We start from the raw sequence: 18,106 nt of genomic DNA on the forward strand, positions 1-18,106 counted from the left end.
GACAAAGAAAGTTGAAATATAAATTTGAAAGTTTTTTGGTGCTTGAAATTACTGAAGTTTACAGTGGAAAATCTTTTGAGCGTTTGAAAAGTTCCTATTACCAGTCGTATTTAAAGGTAAATAAAGGATAATCTTTGCTACCGAAAATGTGGATCTAAGGAGATACTGTACAGTTGTATAAAAGTTCATTACGAAAGGAAATAATAGATACTTAAGCCTGTACTGATGTGCTTCAAGTTATTTCATTGAACAAAAAAGGGGGGGAAAAATTTGTGTGTAAAAATTATTAACTGGTTATTCAAGGTAGCATTTGTTTGTTTATTTAGATGGTGCAATATCTTGTTTTTTTTTTATTTTTGATAAAATTATTTACCACTTGTGTTACTCAACTGCTTTCATGAAATATCCCTTAACTATTTCCATTTTATACATGTATTTTCAACAGTCCATCTCTGTACTGGTTTACATTATTTAACAGGATATTTTCTGTTAAAGCTCAAATATCTGTATATTTCATATTGAAAATAAAGTTTCATTAAAATTCTGTTTCTTTGATATTTTTAGCTCACCTGAAACGAAGGTTCAGGGTGAGCTATTAGTATGGGGTGGATGGTTTGGCATTGTCCACATTTTTACTTAAACATCTTCTCCTGAAACTACTGTTTAGAATAACATCAAATTTGTTCTGTAGCATCCTGGTGAGGTCCTCTATCAAGTTTGTTCAAATGGGCGCAGTTGGCTCCTTTTAGGGGCTGCTAAAGCTAAAAATAGAAAAACATTTAAACGACTTCTTCTCATGAACTGCTTGATGGATCTTCATCAAACTTGGTTTGTAGCATGATTATAAGGTCCTCTTCCACGTTTGTTTAAATGGGGGCACTTGGCCCCACTAAAGCTAAAAATAGAAAAACCTTGAAACGACTTCTTCTCATGAACCGCTTATTGGATCGTCATCAAACTTGGTCTGTAGCATTATTATATTAAAGTCCTCTCCCAATTTTGTTCAAATGGGGGCACATGGCCCCTTTTAGGGTCTGCTAGAGCTAAAAATAGAAATACGTTTAAGTGACTTCTTAACATGAACCGCTGGATTGATCTTCATCAAACTTGGTCTGTAGCATCATTATATGGTCCTCTCCCAAATTTATTCAAATGGGGACACTTGGCCTCTTTAAGAGGCCACTAGAGCTAGAAATAGAAAAACCTTGAAATTACTTCTTCTCATGCACCGTTTAATGGATCTTCATCAAACTTGGTCTGTAGCATTATTATAAGGTCCTCTTGCCAATTTGATCAATGGGGGCACCTGGCCCCTTTTAGGGGCTGCTAAAGCTAAAAATAGAAATACGTTTAAACGACTTCTTAACATGAACCGCTTGATTGATCAAACTTGGTCTGTAGCATCATTATATGGTCCTCTCCAACGTTTGTTCAAATGGAGCTAAAAATAGAAATACCTTTAAACGACTTCTTCTCATGAACCATTTGATGGGTTGTCATCAAACTTGGTCTGTAGCATCATTATATAGTCCTTTCTCAAATTTGTTCAAATGGGGACCCTTTTAGGAGCTGCTAGGGCTAAAAATAGAAATACCTTGAAACAACTTCTTACCATGCACCGCTTGATGGATCTTGATTAAACTTGGTACGTGGCATCATTATTTGGTCCTCTTCCAAGTTCATTCAAATGGGGGCACAATAGAAAGATAGAAATACCTTTTAGACAACTTCTTATCATGAACTGCTTGGATCTTCATCAAGCTTGGTATGTAGCATAATTATATGGTCCTCTTCCAAGTCTGTTCAAATGGGGGCACACTGCTAGAGCTAAAAATAGAAATACTTTTAAAAGTCTTTTTTTAAATTGATACTTTGTCACAAGCAAGATCTAACTAGGTCAAAGTCGGGCTCAGGTGAGCCCATTTTAGCCTCTTGTTTTTAATATGTCAGCGTGTATCAGCTATACAAAGTCTGTCTGTACTAGGTCTCTACTAGTACATTGTTATCTCTGATTCTTTAGGTTCATATTGTCCATCCAATTTAGGTTGTTTCAAGAAAGCTTTAACTCCCATAGTCCAGGACACTCAAGCCCCAGGACAGGTTAAAACAGCAAACTGAAAAGGGCATGAGGCTGGACAACTAGGAACTCCTCGGGAAGATGAAAGCATGGATTTTTAGCTCGACTATATGAAGTATTAGGAGAGCTATCTTACTCTACCCGTCATCGGCGTTGGCGGCCCCACCTTGGTTAAAGTTTTTTTTTACACTCTTTTTTCTTCTTATCTCTGTAATTACTTGATGGATTTGATTCAAATTTAAAATAGTTATTTCTCATCATCACCCACATTTGACTTAAGGGCCATTACTCTTTACAATATTTCATGATTTATCCTCCCTTTTCACCTAGATTTTCAGGTTAATGTTTTGGTGCACTTTCACTCTGTCTCTGTTATTACCAAATGGATTTGATTTAAACTTAAAATAATTGTTCAACATCATCACCCATATCACATGACACAAGCTGCATAACTCTGGCACCAACATTTCATGATTTATTCCCCCTTTTTACTTAGAATTTCAGGTTAAAGTTTTGATGCACTTTCACACTATCTCAGTTATTCCTAAATGGATTTGATTCAAACTGAAAGTAGTTTTTCCACATCATCTCCTACATCATATGGCACAAGGCCAATAACTCTGGTACCAATATTTAATTAATAATCCCCCCTTTTACTTAGAATTTCAGGTTAAAGTTTTGATGCACTTTCACTAATCTCAGTTATTACTAAATGGATTTGATTCAAACTTAAAATAGTTGTTCAACATCATCACTCGCATCATGTGACACAAGACCCATAACTCTGGTACCAATATTTAATGAATTATCCCCCATTACTTAGAAATTCAGGTTAATTTTTTTATGCATTTTCACTATATCTCAGTTATTACCAAATGGATTTGATTCAAACTTAAAATAGTTGTTCAACATCATCACTCACATCATATGACAGAAGGGCCATAACTCTTGCACCAATATTTCATGAATTATCCACCCCCCTTTTACTTAGAGTTTCAGGTTAAAGTTTTGGTACACTTTCACTCTATCTCAGTTTCTTACGTAATGGATTTGATTCAAACTTGAAATAGTTGTTCCACCTTATCTTCCAAATCATATGACACAAGGCCCATATCTCTGGCACCAATTTTTTATGAATTCTGCGCCCTTTTAGAATTCAAAGATAAATTTTGATGCATTTTCACTATATCTCAGTTATTACGAAATGTATTTGATTCAGATGTGAAGTAATTGTTCCACATCATCACTCACATCATATGACACAAGGTGCATAACTCTTGCACCAATAATTTATAAATTATGCCTACTTTTTGTTTAAAATTAGACTTATATAGTGTTTTGATACATTATATCTTTACCTCTCTTATTACTTAATATTTTTGACAAAGACTTGAGCTATTGTGCAATATCTTCATCCACCATTGGAGTCATTAAACACTCCAGTGAGAGCTCCAGTTTCCTCAGAATGCACAGTTTCACTATCCAGCATCGAAATAGTCAAGCACGCTGTCTCCTGTGACAGCTCTTGTTCAGCATGGTCTGGCATGATTTATTTTGCTATTGGATGATCAAGGAAATCCCCATCAACACAACAGTGTGAGTAGTCGGTTAACAAGTATTTAAGGACTTGGCTTAGCATGCTGCCATCATTCACTAATATAGACTTATACAGCCGGTCAACAAAACTGCAGATGCCATTCAACTCCCTGATCGAGCTTCTAGTTCAAAGTTTCTAAGGTGCGCCTGCTGCTTACATTATGTTACATAGTTGATGAAATCAGTAGAGCAGGTGTGAAAGTTAGTAATAGGAGGAAAAGGTCAGCGAATCAAGCAATGGAAAAAATGCGTGTAAACCACAACACCAGGACACAGAAGGAACAACAAATGGCGGTAAAGAGGATACAAAGTATCAACAAGGATGGAGGGAATCTGGTAACATGGAAAGATGATCCATGGGACAGACATCTTTGAGTACAGTAGAATCGGATGAAGCTGAACTTGCAAGATAGGAAGATTACCTGTTAGGACCTTTGGAGATATGATCTACTACAACTGAATATCCTTTTCCGATGAACTTGAATTTAAAGATGTGTAAGTTCTCAGACAACCGAACCTCAGCTCCTCACAGTTTGAGAATATATTACATGATAATATATGAGAACAAATTACACAATAAATAAAGTAAATTATTTTAGTCCCTTTTAAATCTTTAGGTACTTTTAACAACTTTGTGTCCCTTAAAAGTCTTTGGTTTCATTAAATGTTTGGGCTGATTAAAAGTCTTTTGGTCCATAAAATATCTTTGGTTTTATTAAAATTTTGGGTTCCTTGAAAAAAAATTGGTTTCATTAAAAACCTTTTGGTCCCTTTAAAATCGTTGGGTTCCTTAAGAATCTCTGGTTTCATTTAAAATCTTTGGTTTCATTACAAATATTTGGGTTCTTTTAAATATTTGCTTTTATTAAAAACAATTAGGCCCCTTTTAAATCTTAGGTTTCATTATCTTAGAGTCCCTTAAAAATCTTTGAGTCACTTTTAAATCTTTAGTTTTCTTAAAAATATTTTGGTTCCTTAAAAATCTTTGGTATCATTAAAAATCTTTAGTTCCCTTTTACATCTTTGGTTTCATTAAACATCTTTGGGTTCCTTAAAAATATTTTGGTCCCTTAAAATCTTAGGTTTCATTAAAAATCTTTGGGTCCCTTAAATATCTTTGGGTCCCTTTTAAATCTTTGGTATCATTAAAAATCTTTAGTTCCCTTTTAACACTAGGTTTCATTAAAAATCTTTGGGTCCCTTAAAAATCTTTGAGTCACTTTTAAATCTTTAGTTTTCTTAAAAATATTTTGGTTCCTTAAACATCTTTGGTATCATTAAAAATCTTTAGGCCCCTTTTACATCTTTGGTTTCATTAAACTCTTTGGGTCCTTAAAAATCTTTGGTTTCATTAAATATTTTTGGGTTCCTTAAAAATATTTTGGTCCCTTTAAATCTTAAGTTTCATTAAAAATCTTTGGGTTCCTTAAATATCTTTGGGTCCCTTTTAAATCTTTGGTATCATTAAAAATCTTTAGTTCCCTTTTAACTATAAGGTTTCATTAAAAATCTTTGGGTCCCTTTTAAATCTTTGAGTTTTTCCTAAAAATATTTTGGTTCCTTAAAAATCTTTGGTCTCATAAAAATCTTTAGGTCCCTCAAAAATCTTTGAGTCACTTTTAAATCTTTAGTTTTCTTAAAAGTATTTTGGTTCCTTAAAAATCTTTGGTATCATTAAAAATCTTAAGGTCCCTTAAAAATCTTTGAGTCACTTATAAATCTTTAGTTTTCTTAAAAATATTTTGGTTCCTTAAAAGTCTTTGGTATCATTAAAAATCTTAAGGTCCCTTTTAACTCTTAGGTTTCATTAAAAATCTTTGAGTCCCTTTTCAATCTTTGAGTTGCTTTTAAATCTTTAGTTTTTTTAAAAATATTTTGGTTCCTTAAAAATCTTTAGGCCCCTTTTACTCTTTGGTTTCATTAAACATCTTTGAGTCCTTAAAAATCTTTAGTTTCATTTTTCATTGGGTTCTTTAAAAATATTTTGGTCCCTTTTAAGTCTTTAGTTTCATTTAAAATCTTTGGTTTCATTACAAATATTTGGGTTCTTTTAAATCTTTGCTTTCATTAAAAAATATTAGGTCCCTTTTAAATCTTTGGTATCATTAAAAATCTTTGGGTCCCTTTTAAATCTTTGAGTCGCTTTTAGTGAAACATTAAATGCTTTTCAATTACAATTTAGCGTTTGCTGTCACCTCTGCTTGTTGCTACGCAACACGATACGCTGAAGTGCCCAGATATCTGACCTGATCAATGTGAAACAACTTCTTACTTCGGACTGGTTCGAAAGACATTCCCAGCTCTTCTCTGGTAAGCCATCATGGGTGGGGAGGCATTCTCCAGTGATCACTCACAGTCCATTGTACGTCCATCCACACTTTTCTTCCAACAGCGTTTTCTCTGAAACCATTCTGACAAAGTGTACAAATTTGAGAGTAGGATCAAGTCTAAGCAGTTCATGAGAAGTCATTTAAACTTTTCTTAGTTCTGGCAGCCCCTAAAAGGGGCAAAGCAAACTTTGCCAGGCCACTGCTGATCAAGTCTAGCGCAATTCTGATGTGTAGTTTCAGAGGAGATGTCATCTTGAGAATTGGACAGACGGGTGGTGTGTGATAACAACTCACTTTCTGCTCAGGTTCTGTTAATATACTCCAATTGCTGTACCACCCAATCCTGAGGTAATAATTGACCTAACCTTAACAATACTGAACAATGAAGAAAAGTGAATAATGAATATTTTCACAATTTATTTATGTAAGTATCACAATTTAGTTATTACACAACAAAAGTCACCCTTTTATGAAGAATTATGAAGATGTAAAGTTGTGGTGCACTCGCACAGTTAATAATAATAATAATCTTTGTTACTGGCAGCTTTGGCCCTTCTACGCTCGCAAGAAAACCATGTGATTTGCACTGAAAAGACAGATTATCATTAAGAGTCCACTGGCATAACTGGAGTGTACGGATATACTACATGTTATTATAATTGAAGCTTTTATGGTGGACCAAAAAAAAAAAAAAAAGAGTACAGCTGATCTAAAACAAGAGCTGTCGGAGGACAGCAAGACTCGACTATTCAACAGTCTTGTCAATTGAATTAATATTAAAGTCGAAAAAGGCGCATAATTTTGTAAAAATGCAAAGCAGAGGTATGGAACTTGTGCACTGCGTATCAGATCATCACAGTGAACAAGTGTGTGAAAGCTTACATATAAAACCTTAACCAAAATTTTCTAAATTGAAAAGGGGCATAATTTTGTAAAAAAGCAAATACAAGTTATGGAACCTGTGCAATGTAAGTCAGTTAATCAACGTGAATTAGGGTGTGAAGTTTCAATTCATTCCCACAAGTGGTTACTGAGATACCAGCTTACATATAAAAACTTAATTAAATCGGGATGCAGACACGGACGCCGCGCATGGGTGAATCCAATAGCTCTACCTATTCTTTGAGTAGTCAAGCTAACAAAATGTCTTGAATAATCTATAGCCTTGACATGCATCTTTTACATATCTGGATTGTCTTCAAAATACCTAACTTGGCTATAACTTATTGTCATAATTATACTAGAATACAGCAGTACAATTTTAATTCAGCTTTATAGAGGATATTTGTTTGTTCCGGTGTAAGATTGAAATGTATTTCACAGAGTGAACACTATAATTAAATATTTTCACGAGTGAATTGTTTATTATGGTGTTCAGGAGAGAAACATATTTCAATCTTATACTGAAGCAGTCTTTTAATTCTATGTATTTCAATGGGTTTAAACAAATTATAACCACTTTACCCGCACAGCGTCACGTGCATCACATCATGTCATAATTTCATGACATCATGATATCTATGTAGAAAAACTGTCAAATAGTTCTATGACATTTCCCGATTTGTTTTAGATTTTATTACGATGGAACGTATATCTTTATCATCCTGTAAGTATTTATATACATCTATATCTTTACTGAAGTATATTTTACAAGGAATTTACGATTATGTATACATGTGATTCATATTCATTTGCATTAAAGTGTAGTTCCATATCAGTGAAAAATAAGCAGTGAAAATATCAATTTTATTTCACTGATAATTTCAGTATTTCACTGAAAAGCATAAAATAAACAATATTCTGCCTTAACTGGCAAATCTTTGATTTATTACAGACTAGAAATGCACAATTTTGCAAAATTGTAAGATAGTATTGTCATAAACAAATGAGTTTTGCATCTAGTTTTCAACATATAACTTCAAAATATCACAACTGCTCAAAAATTTTACTATTTCTAAACTTGAGCATACCCTAAATTTCATGTAAATAGATCATTACACAGTTAAACAAAAATAAATATGTAATTTCTGTTCTAGATTACTGAACTTTTTACTTCTAAATTTTACCTGTTCAAATACAGCACCAGTCATCTCTCAAACTGCTAGTGCTGAATATTCAATTATAATACAAAATGTTTTTAAAAATTTGCATTTCTCTGAAAATTTCACTTGCATATCAGTAAATACAGGCTGATGTTAAAATAACCCAAACTGAACTTTTGGGACTTGCAAGATTAACAGATTGCATTTCAACAAAAAATACAGATCTGATCAGGAATAATGCCCCTATGCACCATAGCATGTTTATATACATGTATCAACATGAAAGTAACTTCAAAGATATATAAATTCCTCCTTTAAATACAAGTTTCTTCAACTTGTGAAGATATATTATGTACATATACCTATGCCCTGTACACACAGCACTTTTCAAGCTTGTTTGTTCATTCCACATGATATAGTTCAAAGTTTACAGATACTGTGTAACATTATTTAGGATTTAGGTTTGAACCCTGTTGAACAACCAACAAGGAATCCATAAGTCCATTTTCCTTGGACCTGTGTCATGTTCACACACACAAATAATATCACACTAATTTTTCTGATTGTACATCTTCATACAGGTCCAACATTCAGTATGCTAACTGGCCCAACTCTGTACCAACTCAGTATTCTATCTGGCCCATTGGCTTTATTTCATCAGCAACCTGAAAAATATTTTCTTAAGCATTAAACTCAAGCAGGATGGGTTTTATTTAGTGTATGTATTACATATTTCTTAAGTTAGAAGGTATAAAATGCCTCTGCTACCATTTTCTATGTAAAAATAACAATTTATAATATGTTTTTATCAGCATTCCAGCCTTGCACTTCTTGTTAGACTACCGTTGTCTTCAAGGTCTGTCTTCATGCATTCAAAATAGTACAAAAAAATGGGGTTAACCATAATGCAATGAAACCATTGTCAGGTGACTGAGACACATGATTAAAATGGTAATATTGCATATGTAGACATTAGGAAATACCTACTTTCACTTTAATTTTATCCAGCAACTGCGGCATATAACGTAGCTCAACATCACCTGCAGACATTCCTCTTTATAATCAAGCATCAATAAAGCTTTTATCTGACATGAAAATGGTCTTACTTGGTGGGAAAATGGTCTTTACTTGGTGGGAAAATGGTGCTATATATTGATGTGGTCTACATTCCAGTGGACCGCAGATGTATATCTGACAAATTACTACTATGTACCTAAAGATGGTCTAAAATCTTTAGATTTTTAACGGTGTTTCACCCTTACAATGAAAATTAAGCTTTCTTTAATATGTAAAAGTTTTACCTACATTCTTTGATACAATGGTTCATAAAAAGCAGAAAACATACATTATTTTAATGAACTTGACAGACGAAAACTTGAAACTTATTTGAAATAATCATAGGTAGGCTTCAGTGGAAAACAACAGAAAATATCTGGAGAGTTGTGTCCTTTGTAAGATCTGAACCTCTGACCTTTGACCTGAATTCTAACACTGAAATCTGAACCTTTGACCTGAATTCTAACACTGAGATCTGAACCTTTTACCTGAATTCTAACACTGAGATCTGAACCTTTGACCTCTGACCTGAATTCTAACATAAACACCATATAACACAAATGTTTATACAGACCACACATATTGTAAAATATCAAAAAATGACATTATTACCTGGAAATCACATCCAGTGTTGTGTATAATATCTTCTACAGTGACGCCTTCCGCAATCTCTTTCAGGATCAATCCATTTTCATGGTCTACATCAAATACGCACTGAAAACAAAATATCAGATTGTCATAAATTCTCCTAAAAGTGAAAATTGAGAAATATTCACAATGAGATGATTTGTATAGGGCTTGATGTTACAACGACACAGCTATAGGTCAAATGGTGATTTTCCAGCTTTTCATGGTGAAGAAAGACACCAGGTGCTTCTCTGAGCACTACTTCAGATATAGGCGGGCACATGAGTAGAACCAACAACCGTGCACCTGCCAGCTGGCTGGCTTTCTCATACGAAAGAATTCTACATCCCATGTGAGGTCTGGAACCAACAGCAGTGAGGGGCAAATGAACTTTGGCCACGGAAGCTCTCCATGGAGGCTCTCTACCCGCGGCAGTGAGGGGCAAATGAACTTTGGCCACGGAAGCTCTCCATGGAGGCTCTCTACCCGCGGCAGTGAGGGGCAAATGAACTTTGGCCACGGAAGCTCTCTACCCGCGGCAGTGAGGGGCAAATGAACTTTGGCCACGGAAGCTCTCTACCCGCGGCAGTGAGGGGCAAATGAACTTTGGCCGTGGAGGCTCTCTACCCGCAGCAGTGCGGGGCAAATGAACTTTGGCCGTGGAGGCTCTCTACCCACAGCAGTGAGGGGCAAATGAACTTTGGCCACGGAAGCTGGAGGCTCTCTACCCGCGGCAGTGAGGGGCAAATGAACTTTGGCCGTGGAGGCTCTCTACCCGCAGCAGTGAGGGGCAAATGAACTTTGGCCGTGGAGGCTCTCTACCCGCAGCAGTGCGGGGCAAATGAACTTTGGCCGTGGAGGCTCTCTACCCGCAGCAGTGAGGGGCAAATGAACTTTGGCCACGGAGGCTCTCTACCCACGGCAGTGAGGGGCAAATGAACTTTGGCCGTGGAGGCTCTCTACCCACGGCAGTGAGGGGCAAATGAACTTTGGCCACGGAAGCTCTCTACCCGCGGCAGTGAGGGGCAAATGAACTTTGGCCACGGAAGCTCTCCATGGAGGCTCTCTACCCGCGGCAGTGAGGGGCAAATGAACTTTGGCCACGGAAGCTCTCTACCCGCGGCAGTGAGGGGCAAATGAACTTTGGCCACGGAAGCTCTCTACCCGCGGCAGTGAGGGGCAAATGAACTTTGGCCGTGGAGGCTCTCTACCTGCAGCAGTGAGGGGCAAATGAACTTTGGCCACGGAAGCTCTCTACCCGCGGCAGTGAGGGGCAAATGAACTTTGGCCACGGAAGCTCTCTACCCGCGGCAGTGAGGGGCAAATGAACTTTGGCCACGGGCAAATGAACTTTGGCCACGGAGGCTCTCTACCCGCGGCAGTGAGGGGCAAATGAACTTTGGCCACGGGCAAATGAACTTTGGCCACGGAGGCTCTCTACCCGCGGCAGTGAGGGGCAAATGAACTTTGGCCACGGAAGCTCTCTACCCGCGGCAGTGAGGGGCAAATGAACTTTGGCCACGGAGGCTCTCTACCCACGGCAGTGAGGGGCAAATGAACCTTGACCACTTTGCCATGGAGGCTCCCTACACACTGAAAGAAATGGATATTCTACCTCGTAAATCTGGTGCACTTTGCTTGAAGTACAATACAAAATTTCCCTGTCATCTCAACTACGGTACAATAACATGTAATATGGGTGATTTCACATGATAAATCAGGTTTTAACAGAAATTACATATACAGATAGCAAGCAATCTTTTTAAAAACCTAGTATTAGATTTAGACAGAACGGTTTGCAAACACTTGCACCCATTAGTTTTTAGTGTCTACACAGATCTGAACTGAAAGCAACTATGGACAGATTTTCAATCTGATGCATGTTCACCAGAGGACAGTAAAAATTTACTGAATCTTCTAAAGACACACCATATAAATCCCTCAACATTAACAGAATTGTCACAAATAGAACAGACTGCCTTTTGATTATAGGTTATGTTTTTTAAAGGATGACAATTCACAGTTTTTATCTAAGCCTGCTTAGGCAGGCTTGAATTATCAGAGTGAGATGGAAGATCAGTTGAATTTCAGCTAAGATTGACTGAGATTGCCAAATTATCAAAACCCTAATCTAGAAAAAGTACCCACCTTTTCTGTGATGATCATGCTGACACATTTCTGTCCTGTCAAAGGTAGTGAACAGTTACTCAAGATCTTGTGTTCATCATTTTTCGCTGTATGTTCCATTGTCACTATAACCTTGTTTCCACTGGACACCAGATCCATAGCTCCTCCCATACCCTTCACCATCTTTTTCTAGGTAAGAAAAAAAAGTAAATTACCAATACATGTTAGGAAATTCACACAGTTTAAGGTTGTTACGGATAACATTTCATTCTAACATGATCCGACTTATTTAACTTTCAAACAAAGAAGATTGAAACAGTGTGTTATTATGCAACACTGTTTGTACATCACAGTTACTGTCAAATCATTAATATTCGTTGGGGACTTATTTTCGTGGATTTTGTGGTTGAGTCAATCCACGTAATTTAATCCCAATGAAAAAGTAAAATTCCCATTCATTTTATGTTCATAAGTTGAAACCCACGAATTTAAATCCCCACGAAATTGCCATTATGACCAAAACCACGAAATTTCATGCCCACGAAATTAAATGATTTCACAGTATTACATACTGCTATAGCATCAAACGTATTTGGTGGATATCTTTAACCCTTACCATGCTGGACACGAATGATTCTGCCTTTGCAACCATTATAGATCACGATCAGCCTGCACATCCTTGCAGTCTGATCACGATCTGCACTGTTCCCCATTAAGTCAGTATCTTTTTGGTAAGCACCCATTTTAAACAGTTAATGGTACTGTCGAATTTGAAAGATGGACAAGTTCATTATAGAAATTCAGCAGGGTAAGGTTCCTCGATAACATGTCAGAATTAAAATAATGTATCTCAGTGATTTGTTATTGAATAAATCATCGTTTGTTGTTCAGATGCGTATTATAAGAATCTTTCACTGATTGAAGGCAAGGATGGAAATACCTGGCTCGAGGGTAACTGTTTAGGCGGTGACAAGGCTCTGACGAGTTACCACAAAACACTTACATGAGAGCCAGATATTTCCACTAGCACGTTCCACTAGTGATCGATTCTTTTTCTCGCATGCCGTATTTCTAAATTAATAGAAAGAAATAAAGTAAAATGAATGTCTTTCTTTTTAGCACTCTTTTATTACAGTAGCGTATGTGTTTACGCATTCATTCATAAATTACCACATATGAGTCATCTTACACCCCGGGGGAGTAAGACGTAAGACGAGTTTTTCCAGCACCAGCACCAGCAAAATCACGAGAAAATCCTGTCCAGCATGCAAGAATATCAAATCATTCAGGCTGCACCCTTGTGATATATAATTCCTTTGCATCTTCAACAACAAATCACTATTTGGGATATATTATTTCTTAAATAATGTATGTATGCAGCTTATTTGCATTTCTGAACTGTCTAATAAATTTTGACTTGATTACTAACGTAGTTGCTTTTTGCATGCTTTACATGCTATATTTACAGAATCACTTTGTTCCTAATAAAGGAACATAATAAATCTAAAGGTTATAAGAATTAAGGTCTTTTACCTTTCCAGACTGAAGTTTATAAAAAAAGAACAGACTAAAATTGTGAAATTACCTAGATATGTACAGGACAGCTAGTTTGTCACAGTTAAGGCATAAATGATGAATATCTACATTCACACACAACTTGATATAAAATGTATATATCACATTGAAAAATAATCAAAAGATGAAATTCAGTAGCAAATAGTTAACCTTTAGCCTGCTGGCGGCAAGTGATTCTGCCTTTGCAACCAGTGCTGACCAAGATCAGCCTGCACATCCGTGCAGTCTGATCATGGTCTGCACTGTTCGCTATTCAGTCAGTAAATTTTCAGTGAACACACCTTTGAAAAATAAATGGTTCTGCCCAAATTGAATTATGGACCTGTCCATTATAGAAATTTAGCAGGGTAAGGGTTAAAATATAATGCAGAATAATGGCGTCTTAACTCCATTTGAATCTTTCAAATCAGTGTTCAAAGAATTACTTTTCAAAGGTATTATAAATTGTTATCAAAGGTTGCTTTCACACAAAACAATTTTTAACTAATTTTGACAGGACTCAAATTTTACAAAGAAATAGTGATCAAGTTGTTTTAAGATATCAAAAAGTTAATTGAACAAAAACTTACTGGTATCATATAGTTTGCAAGATCTCCGTACTGTGACACTTGCATAGCACCAAGAATTGTAATATCAACATGACACCTAAACAAATGTAAGAAACAATTAGAATACAATATATATATATGTGGTACTAACCTGTCTATAGAATTCTAGCAAAAAGAATAAATTACTGTAAAATCATAATTTTCACAGTCTCTGTGGTTTAATCAATTTACAAAAGAACTTCAAAAATACATATTTATCACATCTTTAAAAACTAAAATCAATGAATTTATGTTGACATGAAAGTGCAGTTTTAGCCAAACATATTTATCACTGACTTACTATATAGGTGATATATTATGACATACATGTACATGAATACCTTGCCTACCTACCGGTAGTGGGAAAGACAAGGATATCCCAAGTAGATAACCTAAAATCTTCCCTAGGGACAAGCTACATGACACATTGTGCGCACTGTGATGTCATAGTTATGACATCATAAACTTCTTTATATTATTGACAGTACTTTGAACATTTTACACTGGTTGGCAAAAACAAGTGCTCCTACATATCCACCTTTGTCAGACAAGTGTTTTCACACCCTTAGGTAAGAAACCTTACAAGCACCCATATTCTCATTTCCCACGGGTTGAGGAAACCCTGTCCTACACAGGCAGGCATATAAATTCATTATAATTACTATTTGCTCCCCTCTGTGTGAAAACCAACATTGATGCCATGATGCCACTACATAATAAACACTAATCAACAACATCACTGAATTCTCATTACAACATGAATAAGACCGAGTACATATACTGTGAAATCATTTAATTTCGTGGGCATGAAATTTCGTGGTTTTGGTCAAAACGGCAATTTCGTAGGGACGAAAATTCGTGGATTTCAACTTCTGAACATAAAATGAGTGGGAATTTTACGTGTTCGATGGGATTAAATTTCGTGGATTGACTCAACCACGAAATCCACGAAAATTAGTCCCCCACGAACATTAATGATTTCACAGTATCAATCAACTTCATCATTCGAATCAACAAATGACTAAACAACATCACACCCAACTGTTCACTTTGAAGTGCTGCTGTCTATTTTGATATGTGTATTCGGCTGGTAGATGTTGAAATCCTTTCTACTACAAAAATTATGCATGTCTTGCAAATGAAAGAATATTTGGTTTTATAAATCTCGACATATTTACATACTAAACAATTTTATCATTCTTTAATTCCGCTTTGTGTCTTACTCGACCATCTTGATATTCATACTATGTAAGCTGAGTTGAATTAATGATGAAAAACTATTTCAAGTTTAAAGCAAATCCATCGAGTAATAACAGAAATAAAGTAAAAGTGCATCAAAGCTTTAACGAAGGTGCTGACACACACACTGGGGACCATAATAATAATACTTTGTATAGTAAAGCTAAAAATCATGTAATTTCTGCATTTCCTACCCTCTGATCATGGCAAAAGATTCGTCACTTGAGAAGAATGAGCTGCCAGACAAGTTTGTAACTGTTTCCTTTCCAGCATTGATCAAATCAGGGTCAACCTGATCTTCTGTTGGAAATGGACCCTGGAAGTATGAAGAAAATATTCTTCCATTATGTACACTTAAGGAAAACAGTTTATAAACATATAAATGTATTATAAATAACTGGTAATAAGTCTTTGCATTTGAGCTTTTGTTGAGATTAACCCTTGGCCTGCTGGCGGCAAATGATTCTGCCTTTGCGACCAGTGCAGACCAAGATCAGACTGCACATCTGTGTCTGCACTGTCCGCTATTCAGTCAATAAATTTTCAGTGAACACCCCTTTGAATAATAAGTAGTACTGCCAAAATTGAATGATGGACCAGTCCATTTTAGAAATTTAGCAGGTTAAGGGTTAATACAGTTCAGGCTGTATAGCAAGACAGCTTGATAACTTGCACCATCACAATGATTGCCAGACCCCATGCCCAGCTCAGCTGCCAAACCCAGAGCGATGCTTGAACCGAGAAATTTGTTTCTTAAGTTGGAAAATCCTCTAAACCTGTGTATAATATACACACACTATACAGGGGTTGTCCCTGCTGTCAAAAAACTGTGTGTTACACACTAGAATCTATGGTAAGCAAGTATACATACAAGACCTAAGATGGTAAGCAAGTGTACATACCAGACCTAAGATGGTAAGCAAGTATACACACCAGACGTAAGATGGTAAGCAAGTATACACACCAGACCTAAGATGGTAAGCAAGTATACATACCACACCTAAGATGATAAGCAAGTATACATACCAGACCTAAAATGGTAAGCAAGTATACATACCAGACCTACCGGTAAAATGGTAAGCAAGTATACATACCACACCTAAGATGGTAAGCAAGTATACATACCAGAACTAAGATGGTAAACAAGTGTACATACCAGACCTAAGATGGTAAGCAAGTATACATACCAGAACTAAGATGGTAAGCAAGTATACACACCAGACCTAAGATGGTAAGTAAGTATACACACCAGACCTAAGATGGTAAGCAAGTATACACACCAGACCTAAGATGGTAAGCAAGTATACATACCAGAACTAAGATGGTAAGCAAGTATACACACCAGACCTAAGATGGTAAGTAAGTATACACACCAGACCTAAGATGGTAAGCAGGTATACACACCAGACCTAAGATGGTAAGCAAGTATATACACCAGACCTAAGAGGGTAAGCAAGTAGTATACATACCAGACCTGAGACAGTAAGCAAGTATACATACCAGACCTGAGACAGTAAGCAAGTATACATACCAGACCTGAGACAGTAAGCAAGTATACATACCAGACCTGAGACAGTAAGCAAGTATACATACCAGACCTGAGACAGTAAGCAAGTATACATACCAGACCTGAGACAGTAAGCAAGTAGTATACAAACCAGACCTAAGATGGTAAGCAAGTATACATACCAGACCTAAGACAGTAAGCAAGTATACATACCAGACCTGAGACAGTAAGCAAGTAGTATACAAACCAGACCTAAGATGGTAAGCAAGTATACATACCAGACCTAAGACAGTAAGCAAGTATACATACCAGACCTGAGACAGTAAGCAAGTAGTATACAAACCAGACCTAAGATGGTAAGCAAGCATACATACCAGACCTAAGATACCATTTTCACTCTGCAGATGGACAATCATCCCAGGTGGGAGGTGGTTACTGGCCAACATCGGCATTCCTATACCCAGGTTAGCTAAAATACTTATTAAGGAAATACTGGTCCACAAATAGTTAATATACAGCTATAAAGGGATGCAACTGCAATTTTCAGTATGAAATGCTGAACTGCTTCCCTTTACAAAACAAAACAAGAGGGCCAAGATGGCCCTAGGTCGCTCACCTGAGAAACACACCATAACAGCGTAAACATGTTTGACCTAGTAATTTCATGGAAACAAATATTCTGGCCAATTTTCACAAATATTCTGGCCAATTTTCATTAGGATTGGACCAAAAATGTGGTCTCTTGAGTTTAAACAAGTATTTTCTTTGATATGACCTGTTGACCTAGTTTTTGACCCCATATGAATCATATTCAAACTTGACCTAGAATTCATCAAGGCAATCATTCTGACCAAATTTCACGAAGATTAATTGAAAATTACAGCTTCTATCGCATACACAAGTTTTTTCCTTTCATTTGACCTAGTGACCTACTTTTTTAATCCAAGATGACCCATATTCGAATTTAACCTAGATTTCATCAAGGCAATCATTCTGACCAAATTTTATGAAGATCAATTGAAAAATACAGCTTCTATCGCATACACAATGTTTTTCTTTGATTTGACTTAGTGACCTAGTTTTTGATCCCAGATGACCAGATGACCCATATTCAAACATGACCTAGATTTCATCAAGGCAATTATTCTGACCAAATTTATGAAGATCAATTGAAAAATACAGCCTCTATCACATAGGCAAGGTTTTTCTTTGATATGACCTAGTTTTTGACCCAAGATCACCCATTTTCTAAGCTGACCTAGATTTCATCAAGGAAATCATTCTGACCAAATTTCATAAAGATCAATTGAAAAATACAGCCTCTATTGCATATGCAAGGTTTT

The 18,106-nt window shown here is 36.2% G+C and overlaps 1 protein-coding gene across 1 annotated transcript in view; it reads right to left on the minus strand.

Annotated features, from left to right (window-relative positions):
• Positions 1-6,403: 6,403 nt before the first annotated feature.
• Positions 6,404-18,106, minus strand: part of LOC123524114 (succinyl-CoA:3-ketoacid coenzyme A transferase 1, mitochondrial-like) — a 42,840-nt gene continuing 31,137 nt past the window's right edge. Inside the window, exons 9-14 of the mRNA XM_053539224.1 lie at positions 17,138-17,232; positions 15,451-15,572; positions 14,000-14,075; positions 11,877-12,044; positions 9,714-9,815; positions 6,404-8,710 (exon numbers count right to left, since the gene is read on the minus strand). Coding sequence (XP_053395199.1) covers positions 8,669-8,710; positions 9,714-9,815; positions 11,877-12,044; positions 14,000-14,075; positions 15,451-15,572; positions 17,138-17,232 — 605 coding nt within the window. The 3' untranslated portion in view covers positions 6,404-8,668. The remainder of the gene's footprint in view (positions 8,711-9,713; positions 9,816-11,876; positions 12,045-13,999; positions 14,076-15,450; positions 15,573-17,137; positions 17,233-18,106) is intronic.

Source organism: Mercenaria mercenaria, chromosome 3 (assembly GCF_021730395.1).
Source record: "Mercenaria mercenaria strain notata chromosome 3, MADL_Memer_1, whole genome shotgun sequence".
Lineage (NCBI taxonomy): Eukaryota > Metazoa > Mollusca > Bivalvia > Venerida > Veneridae > Mercenaria > Mercenaria mercenaria.